Source organism: Marmota flaviventris, chromosome 16 (assembly GCF_047511675.1).
Source record: "Marmota flaviventris isolate mMarFla1 chromosome 16, mMarFla1.hap1, whole genome shotgun sequence".
Classification (NCBI taxonomy): Eukaryota; Metazoa; Chordata; class Mammalia; order Rodentia; family Sciuridae; genus Marmota; species Marmota flaviventris.
Window position 1 is genome coordinate 36,473,259 of NC_092513.1, and position 12,967 is coordinate 36,486,225.

The 12,967-nt window shown below is 35.2% G+C and overlaps 1 protein-coding gene across 3 annotated transcripts in view; it reads right to left on the bottom strand.

Moving 5' to 3' along the window:
• Galnt1 (polypeptide N-acetylgalactosaminyltransferase 1) overlaps positions 1–12,967 on the bottom strand; it is a 122,047-nt gene that overhangs the window by 70,412 nt on the left and 38,668 nt on the right. For all 3 annotated transcript variants that reach the window (XM_071602808.1, XM_027935641.2, XM_071602809.1), the window contains exon 3: positions 6,931–7,178. In XM_071602808.1, the coding sequence (XP_071458909.1) occupies positions 6,931–7,069 (139 nt within the window). In that variant the 5' untranslated portion in view covers positions 7,070–7,178. The remainder of the gene's footprint in view (positions 1–6,930; positions 7,179–12,967) is intronic.

A 12,967-nucleotide genomic window follows, 5' to 3' on the forward strand; every position in this document is an offset into this window, starting at 1 on the left:
ATGTTTGTGGTGTGTGTGTGGCGGGGTGGATACTGGAGATTGAACCTAGGGGTGCACTGAATAATATCCTCATCCCTTTTTATCTTTTGAGACAAGGTCTCACAAAGTTGCTGAGGCTGGCCTTGAACTTGTTATCCTCCTACAGGGATCCCTTCCTCACAGGGTTTATAGGAGTACGCCAACATTTTGGGCCCTTCTACTGTGTTTTTTAGGCATTCTCAAAATATCTACCAATTAGATATGATTTTTTTTTCTTTAAGTAGCATCAAGAGAATAGAAGAGCCATGTCTTCCATTCAGGCTTCATCTGCCCAATAACAGCACTAGTTGGTAAAGCTGTTCTGTAGGATGACTGCTGCAGATGGTGGTACAAAGCAAACTATCAGAAATGCAGAGTATGAATTTATTCAGTATGTTTTCAACAAGTTTCTCAGAATATAAAAATCCATTTCATAGAACTCTTAATAAAAAATGATGTACAATAATTTCCCCTGTTCTTAGAATAAACTGGTTTTAGGAAAAACATTAAAATATTAAGAAATAATTTTTAAAATTGTAGGAAACACAAATAATACAGTTTTGAAAACAAATTCTGTCAACTATCTACCAAGCAAATAAGCTCTTTAAATATAGGGTTGGCAGAATTTTTTAAAAATTCTCAACAAGTATAATAAAAACAAAATGTGTAATGTCTTTTTTCTTTTCTTAACTTTCAAAATCATTAATCATAAAACTCTTAAAGATCATGTCTACTTACTTACCTCTAAAAATAAAGAGCAATCAACAGATTATGGGATTGGAATGTACAGGGATCAACAGGAAGGAGTAGAGGTGACAATGATCTTTTATGGATGGCACACATAAAGAAAAGGTGGGAGACATCTAGTGGCCCTGATTATAAATATTCTTCTCTTACCTTCGTTTGATTTTGGTATAAGGTTAAAAGAGAAATATTTTCATGCTGCTCAATTTAAAAATTATGAGTATTAAGTTACACATTCATCTTCTATAATGTGTTTTTGCTAAGAGTTAATAAAGATCCGGAATCTGATCAAACCTCTGGACTGTCTACCAATTCAAAAAAATATGGGAGAAGAATAACATAATAAACAACATTAAAAGGGATACAAATCCCGGCTGTGGGAAACTGGAAAAAAAGGAACAATACAATTTTTTCTTTTTCATCAACAAAAAAGGGAGGTTGGGGGACAATGAGAAAGAAGTATCTGTGCCATAAGACTAGCCGTGAACTGACAACTCTTGAAGTTGATGATATAAGTTCAATTTTCTGTTCTCTCTTTTGTTTGTTTCAAATTTCAATGGTGATGGTCATGAAGAAGAACTCAATAAATAAAAGAAATTATTATCTTAAGAACTATATAGTATAAGTGTGATTGTTTATAGCATAAGAAACTAGATATGATTAGAAATTTAAATCTTGCCCCATCATTGTTGACTTTGAGATCTTAAAGAATCAAGCCAAGAATGTTTAACACATACAATCCTTCTGTTGCAATATTTTATAAGTTTAATAACCTGGTACTTATTATATTTAAGTTCTAGTATAAGGCCTACATCTAATTTATTGGTACACATGAGATATCAGAGCCACATTCAAAATTACCATTAATCAAAAGTTGTATGACTTCTAGCAGCTCAGGAGGCTAAGGCAGGAGGATCTCGAGTTCCAAGCCAGCCTCAGCAAAAGCAAGGTGCCAAGCAACTCAGTGAGACCCTGTGTCTAAATAAAATACAAAATAGGGCTGGGGATGTGGCTCAGTGGTCGAGTGCCCCTGAGTTCAATCCTCAGTACACCCCCCAATCCAAAAAAGTTGTATAACTACTGTGTGACTTACAGAATCTACTATAATACTCTAAAGAAGAAATTGTAATGTTAATATCCTAAAGAATTACATGAACTATTAATTTTCCTTGGCAAAGCGGCCTGGATAAAATGTATGCAGCTATGAATATATTTAAATATTAGTGCTAGAAAGCAACCAACAAAAAAGATGGTTTTAACTTTTCTTGTACTCACCTATCTTTCTTATAAATTAAAAGGGTATTTAGGGGCTGAGGGTATACTTCAGAGCTAGAGTGCATGCTTAGCAAGCATCAGGGTTTGGGTTCAAGCCTCAGAACCAAAACACACATACACAAAAGACTTTAGGACAATTTTTGTTTGAAATTAATTCAAATGGGGCTTAGGTATCATTTCAACAACTGAAAAACTTTCTTGGCATAAAATTTTATATGTAGATAAATTCTAAGAATCAAATCAACTTTGAAAATGGAGTGACAAAGGTGTCTGTGAAGGTTTGGATAAGTGTCTCCCAAAGATCTGTGTATTAAAATGCTTGGTCCCTAATTCGTGACACTATTGGACCGTGGTAGAACCTTTAAGAGTTGGGGCCTGGTTCAAAGTCTTCTTTCTGGTCATATGGAGACATGCTCTTTATGGGGATGTTGGCACCCTACGCGTCCCACTCTTCTCTTTTTGCTTCCCTGCCACAATGAGGCAAGTAGCTTACTCTGTCATGTGCTCCCATCATGACATACTGTCTTGCCAGGAGCCCAAAAGCAACAGGTAATTTATCTCAGGTATTTTGGTCACAGTGAAGAAAACCTTACACAGTGTGATTCCTAAGTATTATGTGAGGACAAAAATTCTTTTAGTAAATACTTCTGTTAAGCTTCATTTACATTATAATTAGAGACATGTCATGTTTTAATAAACTTAATTACCAAGAAAACTACTGATTCACTCTGAAAGCCTGAACATAAGACATACACAAACTACAGGACATACTTTGAGTGTACTTTAGTCAATCCTTCAAATTTCTAATCTGTGTTTTTTTTCATGGAAATGGAATAAAGAGGTAGAAGTTACAACTCCTTTTGTGGGGGGAGGTTATTAATAAAAAGTAAAAAAAAAAAAACGAAAAACTGTCTTCCAAACTATTTTTTATCTTATTAAAAATTATCATCTTTATTGTCTTTATGTAATATATTTCACCTATTCCAAAACCTTTTGTCCACATTTTAACGTCTCTGAAATTGGAATGTGGATTACAATAACTGGAATATATTTGTTTTCACAGTGGCATATAAAATAGGTATCCTATAAACAAAGGTATACGATGTACTGAAATTTAGTATATTATCTGATTCTTTTAAACTTAAAATATCATCTATAAATAAATCACTTCTAACACTCTGCTACTTCAATATCCTTGCCAATTTCAACCATTGTTCCAATCTCATGTACAATTTATAAAACTCTAAATGATTTTTAAATAATTCTAATAGAGTTTCTGAAAGCTTTTAATGATAATATTTTTACAAAATCTTTTAATCATTGGAAATTCTTTCTGTAAACTGTGCCCTCAATGTTTCCTAATATTTGACAACGAGAATAACTCTAACAAAAGAGCCTGAAAATTAAACCATCAATATTTCAATGATCTGGATATCAAGTAGAGTGGTAAGCATGAAGGATCAATTCCTACTTAAAACTGAACCTGTAAAAATAATGAACGCTCTATATAACATCCAAATTCATAAACTGAAAGAATGAGCAAATCCTGGAAAGTGGAATTCCTAGGCTATAACCCACACTAACCTTGATATTTCAAAGAAGCCCCATCTAGCACTCTAGCATCAGAAGAATTTTCCTACTTTCAGATAGTCTAGAACATAAAACCCACATACAAAACTGTGAGAGAACTACTCAGGAAAACAAAACAAACTATGGAATCACTGAAGAATAGCCCTCTTAAAGGAAGTGGAACCCAAATAATAAATTACTCGGCTCTGACAGAACTACAGACTGTACAACCACTGCACTGAAACTTTACTTCAGGGCAGAGTTTTCAACTGTACTCTTTCCCCTAATCATTTCTCTTCCTTTTGCTTCAACCTCTTAAGACTGTTTTTATAGCATGATATCAGCTGCTCCAAAGCCTTGTAAGAAACATCACCACACAAGGCCTTCAATCCTTGCCTTCTGCCTTAAAGCTCAGCCCTCTTTTCTTATTCTTCCACTGCTGACTTCCTTCTCAGTCCATCCCAGTGAACACCAAACACCCCACGTCATTACCAAGCCTCTTCATTTTGCCCCATCTATTATTCTGATTCAAATCCAGCTCTCCTCCAGGTTCCACTAACTTCATAATCTTTTCTGGGATAATCATTCATTTGCCTTCTTTCCAGCTCCACACTGTTATTTCCAACCATTTCGCTCTTATTTTGTACAAAACCTACTCCTTTTCTTTGAGGTTCATGCCACTAGTGGTTTTAAACTGTTATTTTACCTTAGGATGCTCCTTAAGAATAATAATCCTTTTCTTATGGTTCTGATACCACACTATCTCATAATTTGATCTTTCAAGTATTCCTTTTTTCCTCTATATTTAAAATCTCTCTTCTCAACTAATATAAATAATATACATATATACATACATACATACATACATAGAAAACCAACTTTGGCTCCATTCCTTTCTTCTGACTTTTGTTTTACCACCTCCCTTTCATACCAAGACTTCCTAGAGAACAAGTTACACATCTCTATTACTTCACTGGTACATCAAATCCACTGGTCTCCACACTTAACAGTCTGAAATGCCAGGATCACTAGAAACTCCATTACTAAACATATCAGAAACACTTCATCTTCATCTTAGGTAACTGCACAAATGTCATGCCAGAGTCACATCAAAGCTGCTCGTCCTCTGGGAGTTCCACTTCTTATCAACTTGTCTAACCAAGGAGACCTAAGAGTCACCTTAAACTTTTCTTTCTCTTATTCCCAATATTCAATGCTTCCCAAGTTACATAAATTCCACTATTTAAACACTTCTCATATATATGCATTTCCTCTCCACCTTCAGTATAATTTTAGTGTAAACCAGGGTACATTTCCAAAATTTCACCATAGTCTTCAAATGGTATTTGCTACCTGTCAAATTCTCTTCTAGTTCAATAGCCAATAGACCACCAAAGTGTTCTTCTAAAAGTACAGATTTGATCTGGAGTTAAGGTGACTTAACACCCTTGTTTAAAAATTCTTCAAGAGCATGTCATTGCCGAAACACAAAGTCCAAAATGTTCATTATGCCATAAGGATTCTCTGACAATCATGAAGTAGTTCCCTCCCCAAGATTCATCCTATGCATCCTCCAACTCATCAACTCTCCATTTCTTATCTTGCACATGCTTCTTTTCTTGGTAGTCAGTTTTCATCTCCCATATCAAATACCTGCCTATCCTGATACTCAACTGGAGCACACTTCCTTGTTACACCTTCTCAGTCACCCCAAGCCCTTCCTTCCTTTCTGGTTATATACTTCTGTGATTTCTATGATATCACTATTTTAGAATTATTCTCTCTCTCCATTAGACTGAGTTTCTTAAAGAGAGGAATTCTGTCTCACTTAAGTTGTTGTTCAACAATGTTATGACTAGCACATAGTTCATGTCCAGCACTATGAACACTCTATATAACATCCAAATTCATAAACTGAAAGAATGAGCAATATATCAGCACTTCAAAAATTTTCACCAAGTGAATCTTCACAAGCTAATGGTTCTATTCTTTCTCACTTTTAGGCCTTCGAATTTAAGATAGAACACTATAAGCTTCCTATACAGTGGCATTCAACTAGGGTAGAATGAGGAGAAAGTTAATCCATTCTGTTTGAGCAAAGAATACTTGAGTTTCTTACTGATGAATGGGAATATTTGTTCTGTGATTTAAAGGTATACATACAGAAGGTTTAGCTCTGACAACAGTTATGAAGTTGGTGTTTTACTACCCACTAAAGTTACTTAACAGAGGAGTCATAAAGTAAATAGTATACAAATAAGCTGACTTTGAATGAAACTGTATTTTATTCAAATTTATGTAGAAAGTAAAAATTAAAAAAGGTAATGGTTAGCCTAGGTATTACTAGCATCCTGCACTAGCAACAGAATCTAACTGAAGGCAAATTTCCCAAGAAGAAATAAAAAGGTAGTTACCAATACAAATGAATAATTTTTAGATTATAAATGTTGAGGGACCAAGTGCCATTTCTCTTATAAAAGTGTAAAAAATTCAAATGTGGCTATATACTCTAAGAAAACCTATGATAAAAGAACTATTATTTACATAATATTCCTAAAATAGTGGAAGTATTATATAGCCATGCATCTATAACTAATCATAGACAGTTCAGAGCCTTGAACAGTTAAACTAATAACTCTTCACAGTACAGTTATTTTCATTATGGCTAAAGAAGAGAAGAAAAAAAAGGCAACATGTTTGTTGATATGAATGCAAGGAGTTTAAAATCGAATTTTCCAAGTGTTCTCTGCCAAAATATCAGTACTACCTACCTTGGCCCTTCATGTTTTCTTTTCTCCCCCTATATCATTGCAAGGAACTCAATGTAGCCCCTATTCTATATCCTGATCCTAAGCCCTCCCTAAAAGCACTAAAGAGAACTATCTGTAGCATTAACAAAAAGAACTTTCCAGATCTCATGTATCTATAAAACTTCTTCCCCACTGAAATAAGATGGCAGGGCAGGAGACATATCTCTTGATACCTAATGGTACTATTTTAATGCTCCAGCAAGCATATGGCATTAGACAAATCTTGTATAAAATTTTGATAGTTCCAACTACTAGATTCCCTACATTATTTGCTACATAAAATAATTTGTAGAAATTTAACTACATTTAATATTGAATATAAAAACAAAATTGAGTGATTTAGTAATGATAATTTAATATTAGAAGAACCTATTAAAGAATTGTTAGAAATATGATCACCACATATATAGGAAGCTAGGAATTATATCTAAAATGCTTAACTTTTATATTATTCAAATTAGTAAAAACTAGTGATATGTTTATCAAAATAGTTGTATTATAAAAAGTTGCTCACCATCCCCAGCAGGAAGTCCTCTTTCCTTTTTCTCATCACATTTGTTGCATTCACTGAAGTAAAGCAGCAAGAACATATCCAACAGTACCCAAATTAAGGAGGTGGCTAGGACCACCTTGCAATATGCAAATTTTCTCATGGCACTTTAAGTCAAATGCAAAATTTTAAAATATATATATATATATATAAATATACAAAGATCATGAAAATTATTCCAATCCAGTTTCGTCAGAAATCACGTTCACACCCTATAAAGAAAAAAAGGAAAAACACTGACTTAAAATTTGAAACCTAGAAAACGAATTGTCTAATTAATATATTAAGATATGAATTAATTTCATTAATAATGTGCAATTTCATGATTATACAAATAACTCTTACAAAGCAGTATTCAATAGAAAAATGGATAAAGGATTTAAACAGGCACTTTGCAGAAGAAAAAGATACAACCATGAAGAAATGTGCTCAATTCCCTATAATCAGGCATATGAATTAAGACAATAGCCAGTTTGCTGTTTCACATCCATCAAACACATAGATCTCAACTCCCTTTCTATACAACTGCTACATTTAATGCTAAGGCAAAAACCAAGCTCTTAATTGCCTTGGGTTTTGGTTTGTTTTTTTGTTTTTTTCTTGGTACTGGAGATTGAACCCAGGACCTTCTGTATGCAAGGAAAGCACTCTACCAACTGAGCTATATCCCCAGCCCCTTGACTTGGGAATTTAAGCAATAAGTGACCCCTGCCTATTTCAAATATCCACATTCAGTTCCTAGATCCAAAGATCTCCCTGTAGCCTGTACTGCAGCAGGTACTTGGGGTAACTCTTGTCCTTCTTCCCTGCTGAATCCTATCCTAAAAACTCTACAATCACCAATCACTCAGGAAATAGAAAACATCATGAAAAAGAAAAAGGTATCATACAATCTTAGATGGAGCCTTCACTCTTGACTTCCCTGATTTTTAGTTTCTATTTCCCACTATCCCACTTCCCATTCTTCTGTTGTAATAGTATGAGAAAGTGCCTGGAGTAACTGTAACCAAATATGGAAAGTAACTTAGGATAGTTTGACTAAAAATTTTTCTGGCACATAAAAAGTTCATCTTGCCATGGGAGGTAGAGCATGATGTAATAACCATCGACTCAAGTAGCTGAGACAGGAGGATGACAAGTTCATGTCTACATTGGCAGTAAATGAGCAAGATCCTCTCTCAAAATAAAAAAATGAAAAGGACTGGGGATATAGTTCAGTAGTAGAGCACCCCTGGGATCAATTCCCAGTACCAAAAAAGAAATCCAAAAAACTGAGCTCGATGCAGTCTGAGACTTCATAGAGGAAAGGAATGTTACTGTGTAATGGACAAGAAAGTTCAAAGACCTATCACTGCCGATCAGGAGAGAGATAAGCAAAGTGCATTCCAATGCTGTAAACTAAGGAATTATATGCTATGCATGCATGCCCCATACAGAGAGCCACAGAAGCAGATGTTCTGAAGCACTGCACTGACAGGATGTAGTCTCTTCTTACAAGGGCAACTTTATGTAACATGTTCCATGGTAGACAGCAGAGATAGATAAACCTAAACAATTCAGATAAAGTGAGTGAGTTTATTTATAAAATAGATATAGTAGCTCTTCACAAGATTGCTAGTCAACAACCTGAAAATCACCTAAAAAAAAAAAATAAAAAAATAAAATATATATATATATATATATATATATATGTATGTATGTATATATATATGGAATACTTTAAGCATAAAATATTCCTTTTTCTGTTCATCTCTCTGGAGTCTCTGATTTCTTGCTTATATTCTTCCTTTAATCAGATCAGCATTCTCTGGCTGCAAAGTGAGAACAAAGATGCTACTGCCATACTTCTGCCTTAAAATCATGCTAAATCAATTTAACACTTGATATTGTGTCACATGCAGTGAGCTGCCACCAATGACTATGGTAACGGGTAAAGGGATTATAGGGCACAATGTCATGAGACAACAGTTCTCTCCACAGAAGCAGATGTATGAATTTATATTCTGAGCTATTTCACATGAAAGGCTACACCTCTTGTGGTCACTAGCAAAGCATTTGATTACTCATGAAATGTATTTCAAATGTGGCTTCATGGTCTCTAAAATATAATGATTTTTTAAACCGATATATAGTCAGTTCAGCTTTACAGAGAAGATCTCAAGAGAAAGGAAAAACATGTCTACACAAAAAAACTATATTCACATTATTTAAAATATCCCATCCCCTGTATCCAAAACCTTACAGCACTTTAATCATAATCAAAATCTGGAAACAATCCAAATATCCATCACCTGATGAATAAATAAACAAATTGTAGTCCAGATTGAGCATCCCTTATACAAAGTGCTTGGGATCAGACTTGTTTCAGATTTTGGAGTTTTTCAGATTTTTGCAATTTGTACCAACTTTACTAGTTGAACATCCCTAACTCAAAATCCAAAATGCTCCAAAAACCCAAACTTTTAAACTTTAGAAAAATTTTTTAAATATATGTTTTTTTAGTTATAGGGGAACACAATATCTTTATTTTATTTATTTGTTTTTATGTGGTGCTGAGGATCGAACCCAGCACCTCGCACGTGCTAGGCAAGCGCTCTACCGCCAAGCCACAACCCCAGCCCCAAAACTTTAAAAATTTTTTTAAAGTGTCACACTGCCACTAAAAACATTTCAGATTTTAGAACATTTTGGATTTCAGATTAGAGATATGCAAGCTGAATATCTATAAAATGAAACGCTACTTAACAATCCAGCAATAAGTCAGAGGAACAAGCTTATCATCTGAGAGACTATGTGTACAGTCCAATAATGTTTACTGGCTCAATATTTCCCTTTAGAGCATGCAGTATCTGATATCTTGAATTTTCTAAAGTAATAAACTGATTTAAATTCTAGCAATATCTTAAAAGTTGATAGTTTCTTCTATTTATAAAGTAAATATGTTCAAGACAAAGACCCTGGCAAACACAGAAAACTAAAAGATACAAAACTACCTGTAAATTCACATTCCAGTTAACTCAATGAGTTAAGTGTCCTTTCAGTCATTCAGAACAGACAGTATACAATGTCATATTTAAAAGCAACTTTGTAATATCTATTTTGACTCAAATGCTTTAATAGCTTCAATGGCCTCATTATGGGGAGGGGGAGAAGATGGGTATAACTACAAAGTGGTAGCATGAAAGAACTTCATCATAGTCACACTGCATTTTTGGTTTTTTAATAAACAATGTGTTTAACAGATAGCCCTCTTCCCACCACAACCACTGAGAAATGTGTCTTTTTTTGTTGTTGTTGTGTTGTTTTGTTTTGGGGAGGAGTACTAGAGATTGAAACTAGGGGGCACTTAACCACCAAGTCACATCCCCAGCCCCCCCCCCCCTTTTTTTTTGAAATTTTGAGATAGGGTCTCGCTAAATTGCTTAAAGCCTCATTAAGTTGCTGAAGCTGGCTTTGAAATTGCAATCCTTCTGCCTCAGCCTCTTGAGTTGCTGGGACTACAGGTGTGTGCCACCACACTTGGCTTGAATACTGTGTCTTAAGAAACATATATCTTAATCCTCACTTCAAATATATCCATGATATCCACAAAGCTATGTCAAAATGGCACATGTATTGCTTTAAACTTAAAGAGCAAACACATAACAGACAAAAATAAAAGAGGCTTCCTGGCTCAAGATTCTGGCCCTTACTTATCCCCTTTCCCATTCCCTCCTCTGAGCACTGATACACACTCTTTGGTAGTGAAAAATGTTTACAAATGGAAAATTCTTAAACTTGCTGTTTTTCTAACATTGTATTCAGAGATTCATCTGTATATTGAACATAGGTGTAGTTAATTCATTTTCACTATGAACAGTATTCTTTCAAAGTTTAGCATACCACGGTTTCTTTACTCTTAATGAACATTTAAGTTCTTTCTAGATTCATTATTATTGGGGAGGCAGGGGTGCCAGGAATTGAACTCTGGAGCACTTGGCCACTGAGTCACACCCATCCCTATTTTTTATTTAGAGACAGGATCTCACTGAGTTGTTTAGCACCTCGCTGTTGCTGAGGCTGGCTTTGAACTCGCAATCCTCCTGCCTCAGTCTCCCGAGCCACTGGGATTACAGGCATGTGCCACTGTGCCCAGCTAAATTCATTATTATAAGTATGCTATGTAACTATCCAGATCATGTTCCCTGGTACACATGTACAGAAGTATTTATGTAAGGCAGAGGTTTCCCAACCTTTATGGCAAAGAGCCAGATGATAAAAATTATAGGTTTGGGGGGCCATGGTGGTGCACACCTGTAATCCAGCAACTTGGGAAGCTGAGACAGGAGGATCAAACGTTTGAGGCCAGTAGCAAGGCCCTAAGCAATTTAGTGAGACCATGTCTCTAAATAAAAAATAAAAAGGGTCTGGGATATGGTTAAGTACCCCTGGATTCAACCTCTGGTACGAAAACAATTTTTTTTTTAGGTTTTTTTGTTTTGTGGCTTTATGGGTCATTCTCTGTTGCAACCATTGAACTCTGGCATAAATTTATGCTGCCATAAATGAATGTGGCAATAGCCAACAGTTTATTTATAGGCACTGAAATCCAAATTTCATAGTTTTCAAATTACAAATTATATATAAAATATTATTTCTATTTTTAAGTATTTAAAAATGTTAAAATCTATTCTTAATTCATGAGTCATCATAATGACCCCTGACCTAGAATATATACCTGGGGATGTTAGGTCAGAAGGTATGTGTTTTTCAATATGATTAGATATCATCAATTTATTTTCCCAGGTGGTCGAAACAAACTACCCAGGAACTCTGGAAGATGTGTTCAATCCTTGGCCAGGCTTACTGTTGTCAGACTTTTATTTTTTACAATCCTCCATGAGTGCATAGTTGGTATAGTAATGTAGTTCATCTCTGACATTACTGGTCATTCCATTTCTTCTCTGATGTGCCTACTGAAGTCTGGTTTACTATTCTATTAGATGAGTTGTTTTGTCTTTCTTCTTAGTTTGTGAAAATCTTAATACAATGCCGCATGAGTTACACATCCTGAAAGAATCTTTTCCCAGTTTATAAAGAAACACCAACCCAGGAAACCTGACAGGAAAAGATACATTCAGATAAAGAAATTTTCAAACAGATTTTATCAGTAGGCAGTATAAGATTTCAAGTAAGCTTTTTTCTACGGTTGTTTTGTTTCTGTCATTCCTTTACCTAAAATCTTTTCATGGCTTCCCACTGTCCTTTAATTAATGTTCCCCACTGTCCTGTTTTTCCTAAAGAACATTGATATTGCAGGGCCCATACTTGAGTGGGTCTTCACTAAACAAATTCTATCCACTGTCAAACAGGTTGGGGAAATGTTGCCCGGGCAAGGTGGTGCACACCTGAAATCACAGTGGCTCAAGGGGCTGAGGCAAGAGGATCATGAGTTCAAGCCAGCCTCAGTAAAAGCGAGGCACTGAGCAATTCGGTGAGACCCTGTCTCTAAATAAAATACAAAAAAATAGGGCTGAGGATGTGGCTCAGTATTTGAGTCCCCCTAAATTCAATCCTTGGTACCCCCCAAAAATAAGTTGGGGAAATGTTATATACTTATATTCACCCTAGAAGGTTCATATTGCTTACTACTGGTATTAATGGGTCTATGAAGTTGTAAAAATTACTGCCCCCCCCCCCAAAAAAAAGACGAGAGTGCTAGTGCATGCCTATAATCCCAGTGGCTGGGGAGGCTGAGGCACAAGAATATTGAGTTCAAAGCCAACAGCCTCAGCAATAGCAAGGTGCTAAGCAACTCAGTGAGACAATCTCTAAATAAAATACAAAAATAGGGCTGGGGATGTGGTTTAGTGGTCGAGTGCTCCTGAGTTCAAACCCCCAGTACCAAAACACACACACACACACACACACACACACACACCAAAAAAAAAAAAAAAAGAAGAAGAAGAAAAAAGAAAGGAAACCTATTTAAGTTTTTAAATTTATAACTTCTCACTTTCAA